The sequence below is a fragment of the Antedon mediterranea genome, chromosome 6 (assembly GCF_964355755.1).
Source record: "Antedon mediterranea chromosome 6, ecAntMedi1.1, whole genome shotgun sequence".
NCBI lineage: Eukaryota > Metazoa > Echinodermata > Crinoidea > Comatulida > Antedonidae > Antedon > Antedon mediterranea.
Window position 1 is genome coordinate 3,301,618 of NC_092675.1, and position 24,710 is coordinate 3,326,327.

At 35.4% G+C, this 24,710-nt stretch overlaps 2 protein-coding genes across 3 annotated transcripts; one reads left to right on the forward strand and one right to left on the reverse strand.

Moving 5' to 3' along the window:
- The first annotated feature begins 77 nt into the window (after positions 1-77).
- On the forward strand, positions 78-11,918 carry LOC140050897 (aquaporin-7-like). 2 transcript variants are annotated; one of them, XM_072095891.1, is made up of 7 exons: positions 78-311; positions 6,477-6,603; positions 6,828-6,965; positions 7,349-7,467; positions 7,988-8,205; positions 8,428-8,573; positions 10,959-11,918. In XM_072095891.1, exons 1-7 carry the CDS (start codon positions 207-209, stop codon positions 11,021-11,023), a joined length of 918 nt encoding a protein of 305 aa, XP_071951992.1. In that variant the 5' UTR covers positions 78-206; the 3' UTR covers positions 11,024-11,918. The 2 variants fall into 2 exon arrangements, with proteins under 2 accessions (XP_071951992.1, XP_071951993.1); XM_072095892.1 differs by lacking the exon at positions 10,959-11,918 and adding an exon at positions 9,294-10,802.
- A 421-nt stretch (positions 11,919-12,339) lies between these two features.
- LOC140050896 (MAM and LDL-receptor class A domain-containing protein 1-like) lies at positions 12,340-23,112 on the reverse strand. The gene is made up of 15 exons (XM_072095890.1): positions 22,876-23,112; positions 21,433-21,704; positions 20,931-21,036; positions 20,612-20,773; positions 19,830-20,098; positions 19,547-19,634; positions 19,211-19,393; positions 18,151-18,419; positions 17,382-17,469; positions 17,122-17,295; positions 16,094-16,380; positions 14,496-14,742; positions 14,015-14,280; positions 13,799-13,898; positions 12,340-13,539 (listed from the first exon to the last, which is right to left on the reverse strand). The coding sequence occupies exons 1-15, from the start codon at positions 23,105-23,107 to the stop codon at positions 13,217-13,219; spliced, it is 3,066 nt and encodes a 1,021-aa protein (XP_071951991.1). The 5' UTR covers positions 23,108-23,112; the 3' UTR covers positions 12,340-13,216.
- Positions 23,113-24,710: the final 1,598 nt, after the last annotated feature.

The following is a 24,710-nucleotide window of genomic DNA, read 5'->3' on the forward strand; positions in this document are numbered from 1 at the left end:
CCATATACGATTTTGGCCAGGGTCCAATAAAGTAGTTGCTTAAACACACCCGACAATTTAATGGATAGAACAGCGTACTGATTGGTCCCCGGTCCCGTGTTCTTTGGAATATCAAACTTAGAATATTTACGTGTAAACCCTATTTATAAGCTATTTGAAGTTGTAAAGGGCAACAGTAATAAAGAGTGCTACAAGACAAGACAAAGATGGGTGTTCCAAAATGGCAAGAAAACGTCATGTCAATATTAAGAATTCGAAGTCAACCCGTTCGTGAATTCTTGGCTGAATTTATGGGCACTTTCATTTTGATAGTAAGTAGGCCTACATCGTACTATATGTCGTGGACGGTTTGTTTATATTAAATAAAATCATGTGAGTTGAAATAATTAAGTAAGTTCTATACTACATACATCTATGTTGCCTTTAGTGTTGTCGCTAAGTACCAGTAAAAAATGTATGTTGTCATATATTTATCGTCAGTCTAACGATTCGGTGTTGTGTGTTTTACTAGTATTAAAGTAACTTGAACTGTAAAACTACAATTAAATTTCATTCCTGATTGAGTTTAAAGGCAATTCATATGTCCATAGATTTCCAAAACACCCTCCCACCCCGCCCAATCCTATACATATCCAGTAATACTAATTCATTGTAATCACAATGGCCCCGTTTCGTTGGTTAGGAACACTGTTTGAGTGTCCACTTTCAAATTATTTTTGAAATTCCTAATTTAGGGTTCCCGTTACATATACATAGTAACATTGCAGTGTCATTTGTTTTATGGTCCCAGTGTATGAAGTTTTATGGTCCCAGTGTATGAAGCCATACACTTCACATTGTCACATTATGCGCCAAACCGTAAAACTGTTAATATTAGTTTACGACGAGCCCAACAACAAAGTAAATATTAATAAGATATAAGGCTCACATAATACAATATTCTATAGTATGTTGATTCACGTGAGTAGGCCTATATTTTGCGATGAATATTCTGTCCGCTGAAATGATGACCTGACAGACGGAATTTTAATTGATACATATCGTCACCGTCACCACGAAGTGACACTAACCTAAAAATCTGTAATTTTTGAAAATTTTTTTTTTTCGATATTTTGATTATGTATATCAAACTCTATGTTTTCACAAAATCTAAACTTTCAAATATCATTAATTAACTAATTACATTAATTAGACAATATAAAAAAACACCATCATATGGAATTTGCGTTTTCACGAAGTGACACTATTTATTAAATACCCGTATGTGCTGCTTGCCAGCGCCACACGGGTAATGAATTTTGCGCGTTTGTTTACTGTTTTGGCCTAGCCTACAGCCTAGCTAAGAGGATCTGCTCGCACACTCCAGAACATTGCATTTTATCAAGAAAGACGGTAAGTTAATTAGTTTATTTAAAGAATTTTAGTCCGCTCAGATATCCGTCATGTCGAGGCCTATTATATATTTATTTTATAATTTATAAAACAGTAATTTAACACACTTTTAGCCTAGGCCTAGTACTAGCTAGGCATAATAATAGGTAGGCCTAGGCCTACTTTACTTTTCTGTGACGTTTAGGCATAACTAGCTGGCCCAGATCAAAGTAGGCCTAACAAACTAGAGTATGTGTATGCCCAGGGAATAGTAGTAGTAGTACTACTACTACTTGGCTTGATAAAGTAGACCCTCTATTCTAGGCTAAACTACTCTGCTTGATTTTTAACAATAAGAAATCACTGTTAAAATGTGTTTTTTGTTTTCAGAACAGTTTCAAGAAAATAAGATAAGGGGCAACAATCGAAATTCGATCAACAAGCAATCTGTCTACCTCAATTTAAGGGAGAAGGTATCAAGTCCAAGGTTTAAAAAGGGGAGGTGTAGGCAGCCTGTAGCAAGTGTTTATGTTATATGAGCATTTTAGAGGATGTGTACATCACAGAACAATGGATTGAATAAATTAAAAAGCATACTGATATAGAAGAAAATAATGTAACGACATTGATTAAGTATTTAATGATTTATAACAATAGAGAATTATCTTCGATATAAATTAATACGGGCATAAGTATTGTATTACTGAATTATTAATTGTTCAATGTTAAAAAAATAACTAATATTTATTATAATATGGAAAAGAAAATATGAATATGTACATTATGCTTACTGTACATTCCAGATAGGCCTATTTATATGTCTATGTAATTTGTAGTTTTTATTAAAAGTGTTAAAGTAGGTCAACCTTTGTTTTTAGATTTATTTGATGTGGTTGTTTCATTTATAAATAGCCTAACCCTGTCTACACTACCAAACCATTTTGACAAAAAAAGTGTGATGTGCCCAAATATGGTAGGGATTACGCCATTGTGTCCATATAAGCACATCACATTAATGTTGGTCACATTAAGTTTGATTTTATTTATTTCAACAATATTTTACTAGGGTGGTCCATCCAGTCGAAGGTGATCATTAGATAGAAAGAACCTCACAAAAATGCAATTTGATACAACAATAACATACAATTAAAAATTAAATCAAAATAATAGAATTTATGAAAACTAACAAACTAAAATAATGGAAAAATGAATAGAATCAAAAAGAAAATCAATGAAAACAATACATTAAATGGCCATCTCATTGGAGATGGCCATGCAATAAACAAGGAAGAGATAGTTCTTGAGCAAAAATGTGATGGAAAAGGAAGATAAAGCAAGTCGGATAGTGCAGGCAAGACTTAAAAGAGACATGACTGTTTGTAATGTATATATAATAGTGTTCACTTATCAAGGACCATACATAATTGTTATGATGTAAGATCATTGCATTGGAAAGCTATGAATTACACAGTAGTGTCACTTCCAACGCACTAGAAATACGCGGTGAAATGGAATTTGCGGTTTCACGAAGTGACACTAACTGCATTAGTGTCACTTCGTAAGCGTAAACTGCGTAGGGAAATGATTTTTTCGGTTTCACGAAGTGACACTAATGTTTAACTTTATTTTACTTGGTAATTAATTAATATGATTAAAATTAAATTAAAGTAATGGGTAGCTGGATTGTCTAACTTTGTATGTATGTAAATTAAAAATCTTAGTGACATTTTTTGAGGACGAAATCGTGTGTTTTGTGAAGCTCGTTTCTTCAATCACGTTTTTCTCGAAACGCTGTTTTCATCAATTACGCGGTTAGTGTCACTTCGTGGTGTCGACGACGATATATCGTCAGAGTACGTTCGACGAAGTTCATAACAATTTATAGTAGCTCGCTAATAGTATAAACAGCTAGAAAACACTACTGCAAAGATGGCCTTTACCACTGCTTAAACCATATACAAACTACATAAAGGCATTTTTAAATTTTAAAAACGATTGATTTCTTGAATGATTGAATTAAAGAAGAATTCTTTGACTTGCACAAGTCATCATCATGTCACGGGAATGTACTCTTTACCATATGCTTTTTTAATAACATTGATGATAAAATTATTAATGTTAATCTTACCACCAGTCTGCTCTGCTCGTTTGCGCTTTCCAAAGGTCACTGCCAGGGTGATAAACGTCTGACTTGATAAGACAATTGTAACCTCTACAAGATCAATATTAAAGCATAAACATTTATAGTATGTATCTTTCTATGGCAAAAATATAGAGAATCCGGTTAGTATAAAAGTAGTACTGTAACTGCAATCAATACGTTATATTGCCACCAAGAAGCAGGCTCTGTCCCACAGGGCCCACACGGCAAGCGGGTTTTATGGTTCTCTCTATGATAGACCTAAATTCACTCATGTTTAGACCTATTATAGTACTTGACACAGGCCTACATAAATGTACTCATTCATGCTCGTTTGTTTACTACCGTACCGTTTTAGATAAAAACGCATGGATCAGGACATATAGTACACAGAATACATGCCACCTCCCTGGACAGCAGATCAGATGTTATATATTAGTATTAACTGATGACATTTATCAGATACACGTATAATTTAAACACTAGTCGTCAATAAAATGTTGCCACCTATATGACAATCATATATCTCAGATATAAGATTTTGAATCCCCAGAATCTCATTAATGGTGAGTGGGTTTTTGTTTGAGGAAGTTTAATTCAACAAAACTAGTAAATTCATTTTTAGAAAGAAATCAATCAACCAAGCACACAGGTGTAAGATGCTGCTGACCTCTATCACAGAGCTACCGATAGCAACGTTCCTTTATGTTTAGAAAAGTTTCTCCACTCCGAAAAACACTAAAGAAAATAACACAGGTACAACACTGTATCTTTCAGCGAATATTCGATTTATAAAAAAAAACGATTATCAGACTTGATTGATTTATATATTATTTTAGGATACAATATCCGTAACTGACTACCAGCCATTGTAACTCTGCAGCCAATAAAAAACACGATAAACTTATATACAAAATTAAACAATTGCATTCATAAATTTGTAGAATATTTAATGACTTTATAACACGATTTACTTATGTAAAAATAAAACAATTCATAGATATACGTAGAAAAGATTAAATGACTGATTTACTTTGTACTGCTGCAGAAATACAGTATGACAAACTTTTATGCGTCGTATTGAAATGGTGTCTTTTGTGTGTTGCTGTATTAAATGTTGCATATTGTGTGTTCTATGCAAAGAGGGGTGCCCTATGTTTGTGTTGTGATGAAGTGATGGTTTGGTGCTTTACCAAGTGAAGCACTTTGTGTGGTGCTGTACGAGGTGATGCACTTTGCGTAGTGCTGTACCAAGTGATGCACTTTGTGAGTTGCTGTACGAGGTGATGCACTTTGTGTGGTGCTGTACCAAGTGATGCACTTTGTGTGGTGCTGTACCAAGTGATGCACTTTGCGTGGTGCTGTACCAAGTGATGCACTTTGTGAGTTGCTGTACGAGGTGATGCACTTTGTGAGTTGCTGTACGAGGTGATGCACTTTGCGTGGTGCTGTACCAAGTGATGCACTTTGTGAGTTGCTGTACGAGGTGATGCACTTTGTGAGTTGCTGTACGAGGTGATGCACTTTGCGTGGTGCTGTACCAAGTGATGCACTTTGCGTGGTGCTGTACCAAGTGATGCACTTTGCGTGGTGCTGTACCAAGTGAAGCACTTTGTGTGGTGCTGTACCAAGTGAAGCACTTTGTGAGTTGCTGTATCAAGTGAAGCACTTTGTGTGGTGCTGTACCAAGTGAAGCACTTTGTGAGTTGCTGTATCAAGTGAAGCACTTTGTGTGGTGCTGTACCAAGTGAAGCACTTTGTGTGGTGCTGTACCAAGTGATGCACTTTGTGTGGTGCTGTACCAAGTGAAGCACTTTGTGTGGTGCTGTACCAAGTGAAGCACTTTGTGTGGTGCTGTACCAAGTGAAGCACTTTGTGAGTTGCTGTATCAAGTGAAGCACTTTGTGTGGTGCTGTACCAAGTGAAGCACTTTGTGTGGTGCTGTACCAAGTGATGCACTTTGTGTGGTGCTGTACCAAGTGATGCACTTTGTGTGGTGCTGTACGAGGTGATGCACTTTGCGTGGTACTGACCAAGTGATGCACTTTGTGTGGTGCTGTACCAAGTGATGCACTTTGTGAGTTGCTGTACCAAGTGAAGCACTTTGTGTGGTGCTGTACCAAGTGAAGCACTTTGTGTGGTGCTGTACCAAGTGAAGCACTTTGTGAGTTGCTGTATCAAGTGAAGCACTTTGTGTGGTGCTGTACCAAGTGAAGCACTTTGTGTGGTGCTGTACCAAGTGATGCACTTTGTGTGGTGCTGTACCAAGTGATGCACTTTGTGTGGTGCTGTACCAAGTGATGCACTTTGTGAGTTGCTGTACCAAGTGATGCACTTTGTGTGGTGCTTTACCAAGTGATGCACTTTTTGTGGTGCTGTACCAAGTGATGCACTTTGTGTGGTGCTGTACGAGGTGATGCACTTTGCGTGGTACTGACCAAGTGATGCACTTTGCGTGGTGCTGTACCAAGTGATGCACTTTGCGTGGTGCTGTACCAAGTGATGCACTTTGTGTGGTGCTGTACCAAGTGATGCACTTTGTGAGTTGCTGTACCAAGTGAAGCACTTTGTGTGGTGCTGTACCAAGTGATGCACTTTGTGTGGTGCTGTACCAAGTGATGCACTTTGTGTGGTGCTGTACGAGGTGATGCACTTTGCGTGGTACTGACCAAGTGATGCACTTTGCGTGGTGCTGTACCAAGTGATGCACTTTGTGTGGTGCTGTACCAAGTGATGCACTTTGTGTGGTGCTTTACCAAGTGATGCACTTGTTGTGGTGCTGTACCAAGTGAAGCACTTTTATGTGGTGCTGTGCCACGTGATGCACATTGTGAGGTGCTGTACCAAGTGATGTACTGTATGAGGTGGTGTACCAAGTAGAGCATTAATGGTACATGATGTTGTACGACGTTGTTATACGAAGTGGTGTACTTTGTGTATTTATTGGGCTTTGGTTTCTTTATAGATATTTGGTGACGGTTCTGTTGCTCAATCTGTTTTAAGTCGTACAGCAAACGGAGGGTTCCTATCGGTGAACTGGGCGTGGGGTATCGGGGTTACCTTGGGTGCTCATTTTGCATCAGGAATATCAGGCAAGTACGCCCTTTCACAAATTCAGCATAGTTTACTCAATGGAATTGACCTGCTGCAAAGGAGGGCAATTTTCACGTGTACTTTCATGTGACGTATGGACATGAACTGGTCATGTGTATCAACCTTTACAGATAATGAGCAAGCACCTGATGATTAGATACTGAAAAAGATTACCTGTCTTACGCCTACTACTTGCTTACAAATTTTTTATTTTTTTTTAAAGGTGGACATTTGAACCCAGCTGTTACTTTAGGATTCGCCTGCATTGGTCGTCTGCCATGGAAAAAAGTTCCTGTCTACATGCTTGGTCAATTCCTGGGTGCTTTCATTGCAGCAGCTTGTGTCTTTGGAATTTATTCAGGTATAAAACTGAATCTGTTATTTAAGTTTGTTGAGTACAATAATTTACGACATACGTATATTGTAAATTATTAACACATGTTCAGCTATAAGTAATTTTCAAAATATTAAAACATATCTATATATATTTTGGCCAAAGGTTGAAGGCAAAAATGTGCATGGGCCATTCAAATACTGTACATCACAGTCACCAGATCTGGGCCCTCTGGGAGAGACCAGTCTTTGACTGAAGAGGTTGCGCTTCATACTTAGTAAATAAATAATAACAAACAAACAAGCGTCACAATTGTTTTAACAAATCACGTTAACAATCAAACATTTCCAACCTTATGGATAATAAAAACGGAATTAAAGTTTAATAAACCTAGTTTGTTCTCCATACAGAGGCAATAGATGCGTTTGATGGTGGAACCAGGTCTGTGATAGGACCTAATGCTACAGCAGGAATATTTGCCACCTATCCGGCTGAGTACTTATCTGTCTGGGGCGGATTTGGTGACCAGGTAAATAGTAAAGCTAAAGTGACTCTTTAGAGTATCCAACGCAGGGAAGAGTGATTCACTCTTCCGAGATCTATAACGGCAGAATTATTTAACAAAGTAACGTGGTGCATTATATATTTTACAAAAAATCTAGTAAACGTAACTTGCTCCAATTTGACACGCAAGTAGGTAGACTGCAGAGACTCAAGATGCTACCCTTTTTCAGAATTCTGGATACTTATATTTACAACAAACGCTAAGCTGTGTTGAGTAGGTCTGAGGATGTTTTATGCTTCGGAACCTGCTCCATTCAGACACGCAATCTGCATTTACACAAGATGCCACTACTTCACAATATAGGCCTTTTTAAAGATTTTTTTTTGTATACTGTATAATAATGTTATTCCCATCCTTATCCCTACACAACTTAGGTGCAGCCTAATATAATAGTTTATCATTGTCTTAATTTTTTTCGCACAGAATGTTGTTGGTCATAATGTTATGACTACGAAAATGAAGAAACTCTGTTTTTATTGTACAGGTGTTTGCTACAGCACTATTGATGGCATGCATTCTGGCTATCACAGACAAGAAAAACAACAAACCACCTAACGGCATGGAACCGTTCATCATAGGCCTAGTTGTCTTCGTCATCGGTCTCGCATATGGCCTTAACTGTGGCTACGCAATCAACCCAGCTAGGGATTTCAGTCCGAGGCTGTTCACTGCTTGTGCAGGATATGGAAAAGAAATCTGGACGTAAGTATGTGTAGTGACCGGTGGAAACGCGTAGTACCGCGCAGTCACTAAATATGCAATACATAAGGAGCAGCACCCGAGTCTGTAGCTATCACTAGATACATATTAACCGACTATTGCAAGTCATTGAGATAAGAGTAAGATTCGTCACAGGTCTAATTTCTAGAATAGAAAACTAATTAAAAATATTATTATGATGATTTTCCTTATTGCTTTTGATAGACCAAGAGGTATACAGTGGTGGTGGGTCCCGATTGTAGGCCCTTTCCTAGGGGCTGTAATCGGCGCAATAACCTACCTGATAACTATCGAAATACACAACACAGACGACAGCGAAGAAAAAAAATACGGACAGCAAGAGTTAGTCGGTATGTAAACTTACCATGTCATTTGTATGCACGTGTTTGTATCTCATTATGTGCACGCTTGTCATTGATCACGTAGGTATCATTTAATGGATTGGTTTACAACCGGGTTTATGTACGGTTTAAGTGCGTATACTTTCCACCTGCTCCGGAGTGACATATTAATGGTTATATGATGTATACCAACTGGGTTTAATGTTTTGCTTGAAATCACCATCATCGCCTTAAAAGATGTATTCTTTAATCTTTGCATTTGATCCCACGCGTTAAATGATAATACCATTAGCTTTTATCAACGTTTGCATGCGCGCGTTGAAGCTATCATCCTCAACGTTTGCACGCGCGCGTTGAATCTATCATCATCAACGTTTGCACGCGCGCGTTGAAGCTATCATCATCAACGTTTGCACGGGCGCGTTGAAGATATCATCATCGACGTTCGCACACGCGTGATCAAGTTTGTGATGGAAGTTTCATTAATGCAATAAGAACTAGTGAATTGTTTCTTTCATTATCAACAAATATTTTTAACATTTTTATTTTGTTAAAATAGTAAATTATTAAAAAAACTACGAATTTGATGTGCCAGACAACTACATACGTAAAATAACCCACTAATAATAAACTCTAAGTAAACACATTAGTTACAGCACCGTTACGGGCCGGTTTCCTGTATAGTCCTAGGCCATGATAAAAATGCTGTATTTATTTTATTTCTTTTAGTGAATGAAAATGCTTGAATGAATGTACCGTCAAAGATGCAGATCCAAAAGGATATTAAAAGATACATTTTTCAATTCATGACATTGTTATCATTCGCTGAAATTATATATGCACAATTATTATTATTATTGTACAGTATTAATTAGCATTATATATACAACAACTATTAAATTGATTAATTATTATTATTATAAACATTTCAATCTAAAAATACGTATGCGTAAACTCTGAGTTTATGCGCTTTGGCGTTTCATACAATAAAAAAGTCCAACTATGATCATCATCCTACGGGGCGCTCGTACATAAGATTATTGAATCCTTCCATTACGTCACATTCTTCCCGCATGAATGCACCCATACAGAGCAGCAGAACTTTAAATTGTCAAACTCATTTTTAATAAATCGAAGTTTCAATCCCCTTTCATCACAGCAAAATAGAAATCATTATAGAAATGTTAAGCATGTTTTAATACAATGAACATATTATTGGAATCGATGTGTTTGTTCTTTTAGAATATAGAAACCTACACGAATCCTGACCATTCGTCGAGAATAACGTTTAACTTTGTGTATAGTGGCGCCACATACTTTGATCATATACAGTTATATACATGCTTCCTGACAACATAGTATCACGGAGGAAATAAAAAAATATATTATTTCCTCCAAATGTTTTAAGTAGTTGTCAACATTCCCTTTAACATTTTAATAATAATGTAATATAAAAACGATGTTTCACAAATATGCTGGAAATGTTAAGGGGTTAAAAAATACTTATTAGGGTTAGGCACTTTAGTACTTATTGTTTAGCCTCTTAAATGTTCCACTGTATAGCAAAAGATCTTCTTATGCCACAATGGGCACTTTCTGATCAATATGAGTGGTGACCCACTAGGGGCCTAATAACTTTTCGTTATTTAGCCAGACAATGGTCATAGGTAATTTGTAAATGACAATGTTTTGAATCTGGTGCGCATGCGCAATCTTGATTCGAAAGATCTGATCGTTGCTTTGAAAGGGTAATAACGATGTGCATGATTACAAAAACTTATAATGGCATGGCTGAAAAATACATTCTTTATCATTACTAATATTGTAGCTCATATTAGTGCATGTAATATAGATTTAGTCATTTAAACATTAATAGGCCTATTACGTCATAAGCTCTGAATAGTAATAATGTAGTAATAATGTTTGGTTCCTATTAAACACGCAACGCAAGCGATCAATCACAAACGATGGATTATTCCAACTGTCGCTTGTCATTGGTCAACTAGCATGCGTTTCTATAGTGGGAACAAAGATTTGATAGCGACCTTTTGTTTTCTGCGCATCATCAGAAACATATGATGATGAATGACTGAAAACGATAGTGTGTTAATGATAGTAATAGTGCGAAGTGTGACAAAAGAACTTCTGACGTAATATGCTTCAAATAAGTCATTAACTTTACAAATAAAATGTATATTTTGTTACATGTTCTATGTAAAATGTATTAGTGTATTGTTTGTTGTTAACATTAGTATGATTTTGTGATAGAATTACAGTTCTATTAATTTCAAATTACTAAAATTAAATTGAAATGCAATTTCACTGTTTCTTGTAATTGTTCTGTAGTTGTTTATGTCATGTAACATATTTTGGATTACGATATTTATTTCCTAGGAATGGGAACGAACGTGACGGCGGAAAATAACATAGCAGCAGATGTTGAAAATTCTATGGAGTAACAAGTATTTTGTTATATCTAAAAGTTCATATCATTTATCTACCTCTTAGTTGATATTCCACAGTAACGCCACGAAGAGATATATAGAGTTGACGCACGCGCACATCTTATTACCGGTGTACGCGTCCGTTCAGGTTGTGTACGTACATCTCTTCTCTTTTTTAATGACGAGACGCAACACAAGCGAGTTGACCAATGATAAGCGACAGTTCCAATAATCCATAGCTATCGGTGTACGCATGCGTTAAAATTGTGTGTCTCAGATCTTCTCTTTCAAGTGATGTCACGGCGTATGACATTTTATTTCCCTCCAATTAAAGACCATCCATTCATAGTCTCTAACTACTAGACCTATCAATGTAATGTTGTGTATCTGCGCGCGCACCTAAAGCGGTTTCTAAACCTTAGTTACAATAGAATACAAAACAGGTATATTTCTACTTGATTGTGTATAATCCTGTAAAAATATGTTGTTAAATAAATAAATAAATAAAATAAATAAATAAAAAAAATTAAGGGGACTTTTCTGAACCCAGCAAAATATCCCCTAATAGGGATATCACGTGAACATGGGATGACCGTAGTGTTCAAAGATAGCGTAGCATCTTGTTCTTTTCACGGGAAAGCATTTCCAATTCTATTGTATAAGTTAATATCAATTGCATTTTGAAACAACAACTTGGCGTTATACACTGTAACAATATAAATACAGGTTGTAAAACAATAGTACGATAATCGAGAGATCATTACCGCAATATAGTTTAATTATCATAAATCGATCGTTAAGCACAACTAGTTTATCCATAATGTTCACAATGTCCCATATGTTTTGTAAAATATCAGGGTTTTCTAAACGCACGTTATAAATAATAAACACACTGTCTTGTTGCTCAAATTTTATTTTATAAACATTCATATTGATACTGTATTTACATAAACAAAATATTATATAAAAATTAGAATATAAGTTTTTAAAAATCATGATTATAAGTAACTATATAAGCGGTCAAATAAAAGCGAATAGCACACACTTTAACATTAGTATTAGTCAATTTCAAGGATTTTATCCTAGCGGTTTCATATCACTCTTTACCTTCTATTTTTTTTTTACATTCTTCGTTTTATAATACAGAATTTTCTTGATTAATTGGGTAAAATTCTTTCTTTTACATATTCCAAATTGAATACAATATTATCAATATTTCACTTACTTTTCTGTACTTTTTTTTAGACTGTCCGTAAATTGTACCGAATCATTTGTGAAAGAATAAAATTAAATTAAAATTTGTTGTTGGAAAACTTTAGGGTTTAGGATGTTCAGATAGCACAGTAATATAATAGTATAGTATAGTATTACTTTTTTGTTATCATAATTAATATAGAAACTTAAGAAAACAGTGTTTTTGTCGAATGTCTTTGTTTGCATGATTTGTAATATTAATGCTACAACATCATAAGCTTATATATTCGACTGGTCTGTTTTGAGACCTGCCAAAGTTTGCTGACAGTTACCTGTCCCAAGTAACTTGGGCAAACTGCAGAAAACTAAGTTTGCAGAAGTTGGGTCGTGTGTACCTTATTGACATACTAGTTGATCGATTCTATAGGTGAACAAAATGACATCCTCCAGTAACAGAGACTGTAGTTTAGAAAAATCAATTAAAAACAGTAGCAAAGTTTGGTAATGTAGACTAGACTAGGTAGAATAGGTAGACGTTGTTTGCATGCAAACGGTCACTGCAATCAATGTAAAACTTAAAGGAATATGGATTGGGCACTTTCCAAAATATAAAAAATCTAATCCCGTACCACATAGTTTGGTCAGGCTATGCACTATGAAAAGGCTGTTTCGTTCCTCTACATAGCTTCATGTAAATCATAACATTGCTAATCTGTGTACTATTTATACGTTAAATTCTCGAAATGTAACTTGCATTCTCTATTGATAATCATAAGTCTGTGATAGATGATTCTATGTATATACATATAGTCGTGCTTACCAGTCTGACGTCTTCGGCTTTTGTCAAATAGTATGGTTGATTGAGGACGTTTTTTACCTCTCAAATGTACACAACCCTACGTTTCAAACACTTTATTGAAATATCATTAGCCGTAAGTGGCATTGATATGTATATACAAATAATCATCTACAGGTATCTACAAACGTAAACCCATGATTCGGTTTAAAGCCCATCTATGACAGGTTACTTAAAATGGATACCTCATAGGCAGGGTTATCAACTGCTAAATCTGCCGATATGTTCTGGTTAGTTGAGTAAGGAAACTGCTGTTCATCTTTTGCTTGCCTTGATTTTTTTACGAATCTTCGGCGAACTACCAGGATAGCAACTGATAGCAATATCATAAATAGTAGAATTAGCGTGAACGATATGAATAATTTTGATACAATGTCGAGGTTTTCGTCGTCGTCGTCGTCGTCGTCGTTGTCGGTGGTGGCGTTCTTTTCTTGGTTACTTGAAGCAGAGGGCAGCGAAGAGGGTGTAGGCCTAATGGTTGCTGTTGAAAAAAAGTTGGTTCATTATTGTCAAATTTCTTCAAGAAATATGTTTGATTTTTAATTATAGATCCGTAATAGATTGCACGATACATTAACAATGCTTATATTTATATAATACATAAAACTAAATTATTAGTATCTGATCCCAAACACTACCACCCCCACAAAATAGGGTTCTACTTTGAGTATTATACAAATAAGGGTTTTTGTTAAATAATATATATTTTTAAAATCAGAAAACATTTAATGCAATGTTACCTTTGATATTACCTCTGACACAGGTCCCAAACTTAACGGTGATGTCATCTAAAGCAATGAAGCCTCTTGGTGCAAATCCTACAACCCCTTCAAACATAATCTGAAATAAGACGTTCTTGGGAGTTAAACCGAGTAAAATTAAGTAAAATGTAAATTAAATCAAATCTCAAAATAATTAACATAAATTGAATGAAATTATTTCAACATGATAAAAACCTGTTGGTCATCTTGTTTGACTGAGATGTCGAATTGAGATGTCTTCCACTGACTAGAATTCTTCAAAGAAACGGATCCTACAAAGTCATTCAAGCCACTGACGCCTAAAATGTACACGTTTAGCTGTTGTTGTGCATCCCCTTTCATAAAATACTTGAATGTTAAACATCGATTAGTAATATTAGGTAGGATTGTCGGTGTTGCAATGTTGGCAACGTCACCTCTTCCTCGCCTAGCCATATCGAGGTAGATGAAATTTGTTTGGCCTAAGTAAGAAGTTTCGAGAATATTAATTAGTATCATTATATTTAAGATTGAATTATATTATAACATTTATTGATAGACTATATAATTACACATTGGTCGCAAGCCTTGTCCTCCCATGCATTCGATCATAGAAAATATTCCTATGATTCGATCCATAATACAAATTAAATATTGTTATCGAGTTACAATCTTATATCTATTATTATAATATTACCTTCAGTTGCTGTCGAAAAATTTGCTATGTCCTGGCTATCAGCAGAAGCGTTTAGAAACGTCCAATCAAACACGTCACTAACGCTCTGTTTAAATCCACATTGTGATAAACCACTCTCAAAGTCACATGATAACTCTGTAACAGTTGTTGATTCCCCGGATGGAAAACAGTGATGACTTGTTATGCTCACGTCATCGATGGCAATATCTCCGAGATGTCCCTTTCCAATTACACCAGTAAGCAAAATCTTTAATTTTTTATTTAAAAAAAAATTCCTTTGAGTGCTGGCTAGTGTTGAGCTACAGGTGACTTTAGTGGGAATGGGACAAGGATTTGCCCCTAAGTCAAGATGGTCGAGATACACCCATGACTACCACCGCTAGGGCTTATATGCGCTTGTTTCATTCATTACGATGACTAAATGTTATTGTTGTTTATTGTTTTTGAAGGAATAGTATATACTGACTTCAATTCAAAACACTTCTATATTTATTTAACCTGTTGCGCCACTAAAGATAGTTGTATGTGTGGGGTGTCACGAAAGCTCAGACCACGAAAGCTCAGACCCCCTAAGACCTAAGATCACGAAAGCTAAGACCCAACACCTAAGATTACAAATATTTATCTTTCGCACCTGCCTTGTATTTTAACTCCTAACATTTATTCTGAATACCACACCTTAGAATTGGCACTTTCATGAAAAAGAATCACATAAAAAGTAACAAATACATTTTTAAATTGATGATTTTACAGACGTTTTTCTCGCACACAAAATGACTAGCCTACAGTTACAGTAGGCCTACCCCATGGGCCATGTTCAATGTTTTTGTTTCTATGGAACGTCAAAAGAGCAAAAATTATATAGAGGGCTGAAAACTCTGTGGAGTCCATCTACAGTGTGGATGGAACAATGTAAAATTAAAATTGTAATGATAATAGTATAATCATGCAAGTACGAAGAAATAAATACTGGCAAATAAATTTTAATTTAAAAATCATGATAAGTTTTTTTGTTTCGTTTTCTTTCTGTTTTTATACTTGTACTATTATTGTTGCTCTTTTGGCGCTCCATAGAAACAAAAACATTGAGCATGGGGAGCTCGAGGAGTTACATTACAGTATACAAAGAAACACATCTGTAAAATCATCAATTTAAAGGATTTATTTATTTGTCATTATGTGTTTCTCCTTCTGAAAGTACTTATTTGGAGTCAAAATACAAGAAAGGCAGGTGCGTAAGAAAAACATCCTCTGAACCAACACAATGGAGTAAATATATATCAACAAACAACCCGTCAAGTTTGTTTGTTGTAAAGAAAAAATATACATTTACTCAACGGGCGAAAATAATGTGAGTTTATCTATGTTTTGCGGTAGTATTAAATTATATTTATGGTAATAAATGAAACCTACTGTGTTTAAAATTATGTATGGATAAACAAGTATTGTTTTTAAGCTGTAGTATATCTTAGTATTTGTAATCTTAGGTGTTGGGTCTTAGCTTTCGTGATGATCTTAGGTCTTAGGGGGTCTGAGCTTTCGTGACACCCTGTATGTGTGTACTGTGTGACTATTGGGGATACAGAGATTTTTTATACCTTAATTCTCTCTTCTATAAACCCATTGTTTACATCGTAATTGATCGGGATCAAAGCTTCAATCCATCTATCACCTTGTTCCCCTTCAATATTCATTAACCGTTGATGATACCCTTCAGTATAGAAGTATCTGAACACTTTCAGGGATCCTACGTGTTCGCCTTTCATGTGGTACCAGAATTGTAAGCACAGCACGTGATCGGTTGAGGGGTCAATTGGTGGAGACGTCAGTTGAGCTCGTTCACCCGGACGACGTGGGTCTGAGGCTTCGATGTAAATATATTGTCCTATAATGTTTAACGAACTACTTATTAATTAATTTACGGAGCGATGCCAATCACATAGTACAGTAACACTGTTCATTGACGAGGTGTGGATTTAGAATGAAAACGTTGATTGAATTTATTATTAACAATTTCAACAGGTATTACAACGTGTGGCAGAATTGGTTACACGTGCGACAACTATTATAAAGTGCGATAATCTTGATTAAATTTTGACAGAGTGTAACTAAATGGTTTACAAACTGCACAGTGCATTAAAAAATGTTACAGAATGTTTTTCAAACTGCAACATGTATTACAAAGTGTTACAGAATGTTTTTACAAACTGCAACATGTATTACAAAGTGTTACAGAATGTTTTACAAACTGCAACATGTATTACAATGTGTTACAGAATGTTTTTACAAACTGCAACATGTATTACAAAGTGTTACAGAATGTTTTACAAACTGCAACATGTATTACAAAGTGTTGCAGAATGTTTTACAAACTGCAACATGTATTACAAAGTGTTAAAGAATGTTTTACAAACTGCAACATGTATTACAAAGTGTTACAGAATGTTTTACAAACTGCAAGATGTATTACAAAGTGTTACAGAATGTTTTACAAACTGCAAGATGTATTACAAAGTGTTACAGAATGTTTTACAAACTGCAAGATGTATTACAAAGTGTTACAGAATGGTCTACTACAACATATATTAAAAAGTGTGACGTAAAATGTACATAAATCCAAACCTACCTTTGCTATTGCCATACGTGTGATCTGCAGATGGACCAGTTTCCAAAGAGTGCGTTGAACCATTACGTAACTCCCAATCAAAATTATCCATTTGTGATTGTTCAAAATTGCAAAGAGAGGAGCTGTTACCCTCAAAATCACAGGCGAAAAAATCAACCACGTCATCTAAATTTTCTGGTAACGATAATTAGAATAAATTAATGCATGAATAAGGAATATTCTCATTATACCACTTTAAAAAAAATGATGTCTACACGTACCTTTGCCACAAGCTACAGCATGGAATTCAATATCGTCAATAGCAATATCGCCGTAGGCGGTATTTCCAACCGTGCCTTCAAATACAATCTACATGAATTATAAATGTAACACTCGAAAATAATGAGTTGATAATAAATATTAGGTGATATTCAATCGTAGGCCTATGTCTATTAATCATATCAGCGGTCAAATGTAAAAGTATGCTATATATGCTAACCACCGTCTAAAATCTGAAGTTAGGTTGGTGAATTACCAAGATACGCGAGTCTTTCCAACATACGTACATTTGAGTAGGCCTACTAAACTAATCCAAAACACGCAAGTCTTTCCAAAATACGTCAACTGCTTCTTTGCCGTCGTTTCAATAACAATTTACGTAGGGTACATGTAGGTTTATTAACATATGGATACACCACTACATATTGATGCAATTCAATCTATGCCGAAATTACTACTATGATTATTAATTTGATTGCATACACATTCAACAGCGAGCAAATCTATCGTGCTTATAAACGTAAACGTATGCCTACGTCTCATTGAGGCTTAAGCTTGGTTCCCACTAGAACGTAACGCAAGGACGTAAACGCAACGCAAGCGTTTTAACCAATGACAAGCGAAGTTATAGACAGTTAGCAATCACAAGCGAATAAGCCATCGCTTGTGAGTGGAGTTAGGCACAAGGTCAGTATTGAACCGACAAGCTTGCAAGCTCCACTACAAACCAATCTTTTTCAATTTTTAATGAAATAATTTTAGAGCATTTACCTGGAAATTTTCAGTCTGTCCTTTTATGTCTACTTTTTCCAATCGCCAAACATTTCTCTGATTGCCATGTTTTACATAAATAGGATCAAGTGGTAAACCGCCACCAACATCTTTTTTATAAATCTTTAGGAAATCGATACCCCTGCCGTACATGTGGTAATGGAAAGAAATACAAATATCCGTATTGTTATTGTTTATAATTTGCGTAAGAAGTCTTGCCTTATCACCTTCACGTCTCGGACGCGACGCCTCTATGTACATATAGTGCCCTGAAAGACATTCAATAATATACAAATAATGAATGTTTATGAGTGCAATGGTACAAATAATGGCACGAGGTGAATGATGAAAGGTTATATCAACTCGGCTTTGCCTCGTTGATATAACCTTTCATCATTCACCAAGTGCCATTATTTGTACCATTACACGAATACAAAACATTCATTATTTGTTTTATATAACATCTAGACGTTTTTTTTTCGTACACAAAAATGTTTCAAAAAGTACTATTTAACGATCGTTGAATAGTGCGTACTATTGCACGCCATGTGACCCACATTCGTCCAATCAAATGACAGGAATTTATATAGGTGTTATATAACATTGGATATTAGTACTAAACAACATTCCGCACTTGTAATAATCATTGAACTTGGTATAGAGTTGTTACCCTTCATAACATGTCACACTTTGCTAACTGAGTTTGATAAAATAATCTGAATCAACTTAAATGTAATCATTGGCTTTTTAGTATGCCTGATAGGCATTATATTCATTGTATGCAAATTTATAAATGTATACGTTTAAAAGAGTGTGAAATTGGCACAATGATATTCCATTTTATTGAAAAAAAAACGTCATTTTTGGTAATTTGCACTTTGCTAACTGAGTTTGATAATGTAATCTGAATCAACTTAATTGTGATCATTGATTTTTTAGTATGCCTGATTCTAAGCCATTATATTGACAAAAAACGTCATTTTGCCATTTTTGGTAATTAAACTTCGACAGATTCAGATTATGGGTAACCTTATCACTACCAAAGTTGTACTAAACCTACCAACTGAGGTTGTATATGTATGATCGTTAGTTGGACCAGTATTACTGCTTGGTGTTCGACCAGTATTACGCCTCCAATCAAATACATCAGCAATGTCCTGTGTGTAGTTACAAATATCGTCAAATTCAAAATTACAACCAGCTTTTAGGAAGTCGATAGCAACAACTGCTGGTTCCACTGTGTCTAAGAATTGTTGATCAAAAAGAAATTTAACTTTTACACAAAATAGTAGTAATGAATGCAGGTACACACATGTTTAAAAATCGTTATATTTTACGAGTAGGCTTGCATAATGTTTACAAACACATTGTATCATGGTACACAGGTCCAACTTACTATTTGCACACGGTCCATCGTAGATCCTAACATCATCCAATGATATATCGCCATAAATACCTGAGCCACACATTGCCTCGAAAACAAGCTTTGAAATAAAAGTTTAACAATTATTTTAAGATAACAAAAATGATTTACAAAATTCAATAGAGCCGCAAAGCCTAAAATTAACGCAAAACGATGTGCGGCTTACTTTCATCCTTCCTCATATTATGATGTTGGAACCGTATGTAATGTTTAATAAAATGAAAATAGGCTTATAATAATAATATACCTACAATACCTCAAAATCACCAGTCCTATTCATAAGATAGACATGGCGAAGCCAAACGTCCATATGATGTCCCACAATTCTTACAACTGGGTCTGCCGGCATAGCGCCACCAGCTGACCGAATGAACAAACTTAGCGCCCCTGTGTCCGATCCATACATATGATACCAAAACTCAACACACTGCTCTGGCTCTGTGATGGTCCAAACTGGAGATATCAGTCTAGCTTTGTGACCTTCGATTAGCTGATATTGCGATGTCTCAATGTACATGTAACGTCCTGAAAAGAATGCATGGTTTAAAAAACGTTCACCTATACCATGCATACTCAGAATAAATAATCTAGACCTAATGTCTTTATATAAATTCAAAGCTGACCCCGATTACTAAGAAATTTCTCAGTTTGAAGAAAAAAATACATTGTATTAATATTAGTGTAAGTTCTCGACAACGATTTGGCTTAGGTCTAAGTACTTAAAAAAGAAAACCATTTTGGCACACATGGCGTGTCATAACTATACTTTCGCTTTAATATAGTTTTTTGAGAAGAAGAAAAAAACTCTCATTACTTAAAACCAAGGCATTCTAACAACAGGATGCTGAACTCCAAAGACCAAAGGCTTTATCTGTGGCTGCGACACGATCCGAATATGTACATAGTATGCCTACAGTACTGTTGATATTTGTCGCAGCCAGACATAAGATCAAAGGACTGTTAAGAGTTCCTATCTTGGCAAGGAGTTCAGTGTCCTATTGTTGGATTGCTTTGGTATAAAACTGTAAAAATCAATACCGAGTTCAGTGCCAAATGTGTGATCCTGTGACGGCCCAGTATACCTTGTATCCGTTGCACCTCTACGAGATCGCCAATTAAAATCGTCTGACTGATCTTGCCGGTAACCACAGTTGTCCAAAGTCTCAAACGAACATGATACATTCGCAATCTCAATATCGCCTAGAAAAACAATATTCTTTATTCTTTTCTAATAACAAACAGCAAGACATGAACACAGCAAACAAATATTCGCCAGGATAACCCGTAAAAGTTTTCAACGATATTTTTTTAGAAAAATCGTGTTTTTTTAGTGGTGTGCAATTTTGTAATAACTTACCGTCTGTATCTTGACAGTAGGACTTTCTTATCGTGACGTCATCTATAGAAATGCTGTCGTAAAACCCGTAGCTAGATCTAGATGTACTATCGCCTTCAAATACTACCTATACGTACCATATATTCATTTAGAAGAATAAAAATGTTTTAGTTCCCTTTCTATTATCAAGATTATTGTCATTTAATTATTTAACATCTTTTTATACCAGGATTACACAATCAAGTAAAAGAAAAAACCTGCTGTGCGTTAACACGGTCCTCTCTTAAATACAAATAAATCGGGGGAAAAATTATTATTATTTAATTTAAACACATGGAAAATGATTTTTTACATAAAAATAAATAATTGAGTTATGAATTATAACGATTGAGAGTGTTGTGTCTGTTTCAGTTAAGTTGATTTCTGGACAACAGTAAACTGATGTAATTCGACGTTTCAGTTAATTGGCAAGGGGAAAACGCTACGTAGATATTCGGACAACTCTTTCTCCATCATCTATTACCTGGTAAGTTCTAGTTGTGTTTTCTTGTATTTGGACTTGGGCAGCGTGCCAAATACCGCCTCTATTTCCTGACAATGACCAGAGCGGGGTCCCCAGCAAGTCCGACGGGTTCGTACGTACACGCACACGTAGGTCTCCGACAGTACCTTCCATGTAGTACCAGAATTGAACACAAACAGTGTAGTTGTTAGTAGAAATTGGTGAAATGTAAGGAGATATAATTCGGGCAGCTTGCTGATTTCTAGAAACTTTTTTATAAAACATATAATAACCTGAAAAAAAGTACAATTAACAATCGTCATATTTCGTAATGCACATCACGTGGTATTATAAATACAAATTATGTAAGAATATATTTATATGGAAATAGACCTTTTGAATTTACCCAACAGGTGGTTATTTTACTTGTGGGGGGGGGGGGGGAACTAACCTACTTAGTTACCTTATTGTTTACCTATATCCTTATTTTTAGTCGCGACTCTACAGCTCACTATGTCGGTCGGTCGGTCGGTCGGAAACACTAACTGAAATTTGACCACGTGACTGCAACCATTATCAACGAATCATTTAAATAATTTAAACCATATGGAGAATGAAAATTGGTCAGGATATACCATAAGAAAAAAAGATATACATTTCCTTAATATAACGGTAGGCCTACTCGTCTATCCGTTTGAACGCCAATGAGTTTATATTTTCACCCCTGTATGTTTGTGTGTGTGTCTGTGAACAGCCTGGAGGCCACAATTTTTATCCGATTCTCACCAAACGTAGCCACAATGATCAATGACTCATCATATAATTGTGGTTACATTTTGAAGGGTCAGCTCAAAGATCAAGGTCCATCAAAAAAAAGAAAAAAATACTAAAAAAAAAAAAAAAAAAACTTAGCGGGACTTGAACCTGCAATTTCAACTGTGTGAGGCTGGATACATACAATTACACCAAACTCTCATCCACACCTTTTTAGTGTGCAGTTAGCCTATTTTTTAAAAACATATATATATTTTCCGGGGACATTTTATGTAGGGGAAATTTACAGTAGGCGGAGGTTTGTACTTTCGGAGTACCCTCTATAGTTTCCTTATACATACAATATAGAGTAGGCCTAAGCCCCGGCCTAAGCCCATTGTGATGAATATTTAACCAACGTAGAGCTTGTTATTAAATACCAAATATATTAAACTAATTAATACATTTAGGAACTTTTGCATGGCACCATCCTGCCATCATAATAATACCAACAATGGAGTAGAGTTGTGGCTTGGTGGTTATGATGCTTGGCTACAACTCCCAGGGTCCTGGGTTCAAGTCCCGTCACATATTCCAAAGACCAAAGACAGGCATCTGTGTATATGTTGTGAATGAACCTCTGAGGGTCCCTAATGATCACCCTCATCATTTAATATGGTAAAAAAAATCGGCGACGGCATCCTCACTCACCTGTGTTGTTTCCATATGTATGGTCTGTATGTGGGTAGTCGTTCAAAAAAAACGGATTCAGATTGTGTCCGGTTCCGTACATCCTTCTCCAATTTCCATTAACCGAACTATCGTGTGTAAATCCGCATAAATCCGTCTCAAAGTTGCAGAATAAATCATCTGATACGGTAATCCCAATTAGGATGAGTAAATAAGCAAATAGAACAAACGGCTTCATGTTCTTCACAGCCATGTTTGTTGTTGGTAAATGAACGAACATTACAGTGACTTGTTGTGATGGGGGCACGTTATTACTTGATTTATTGACAGCAGATGTTATATTGATGGTGATAGGTACCTTTGGTACCTCTCTGCTCTCATAAGGTTAAATATGTGCACTTTATCATTGTTTAGAAGTTGAGCATTTATGGAGGAAGTTAAAAAATAGTGTCATTGAACTTAATATGCGATAATATAGAATATTTATCCATAGTTTAAATCGTGGATTTTAGTTTGGGTCTTATCGTCACTGTCTAGTAGGATACATTTTTGTTGCATCAACATTTACAGAAAACATTGTAGAAATATTTTTTTAGATACAATAATGCACACACAGGAGCCAAAGTAATCAAACATTGATAACACCGTAAATTGAACAAAAAAAAACAAAGTTCAAAATATCAAGAAAATAAGAAAAAGAAAAGAAATAATGCTTTTGCCTTGAGCTTTGTTTATACAGACCCACAGACGGAATATTTTAACAAACTGTTAGAAATAATGCAATGAGACTGAGAAAGCAAATGTTTATCATTTTCAAAATATCATCTCAAATGTCATGATTAGTTAAGAGTATGCCCGGTATAGTAGGCCTACAATGATTTTCAAATGAATGCTAACTTATAAAATGTGTATATTATAATGTTTTCTTTTTAGGTCAATTACTTTGTATTTTGTCGCTGGTGGAATATTTGAAAAATACTGCGTTATTACTGCAAATAAAAATATATCAAACACAGGGCTTTTTTAAATGCTGCCCTCAACTAACTCAAAGATAAACATCCTTACTCTATCATGATTGGATAGTTTGAGGTTATGGGTGGAGCTTACATAAAACGTGCGTCAGTAACTATTGGCCAATCACAGCGGTTGGGGCTTAGTAACTTTTTTTGTAATAACGTGTGTAAAAATGCAAATTCATTCTCTGTCCTTTTCTGAGAATTGTCAAATCCTTTTCTTTTATGTCACGTTGTCCTTCATCTGGTTCGATTATTAGGAGATACACCCTCATCCTCAATCAAGCTAAAACCCACACACTTGTTAATTGCTTACAAGGTTTTGAAATGACTCAATTGAATGATGAATATATGAGTTATAGCAAAATGTGCATCATCCAAAATGTTAAAGACCGATCAGGAAAACCAGTTAATTTAGGCATTTGTGTTAATTGAAGCATGTTTGCAATACACTACGGAGGAAGGAAGCAATGTGAAGTTGAGAAGTCTCTGTAACATCGTCCTTTAGGGTAATCCTATTCAAAGTAAAATTGAGGCGAATTTAAAGTGACTAATCTAATGTGATTAATAACCACACAGCAATTGCAATAGGAGCAGGGTATAATGGTGACTAAATCAAACAAGGCTTATATAGTTGACACTTATTTTGGTCGTCTCATAATTTAGGCGCTCAAACACTTTGTTTTGCTTAATTTTTTCTCAGCCATTTCAAATTATGTCAAATATATCTGTAGACTAAACAAATATTTATTGGGAATCCATTTTACAGTTCCGTAGTTGTAGAGAAATCCTTGTAATCATGAATATTATTATTCTCAAATAAAAATATACAACAAATTAATG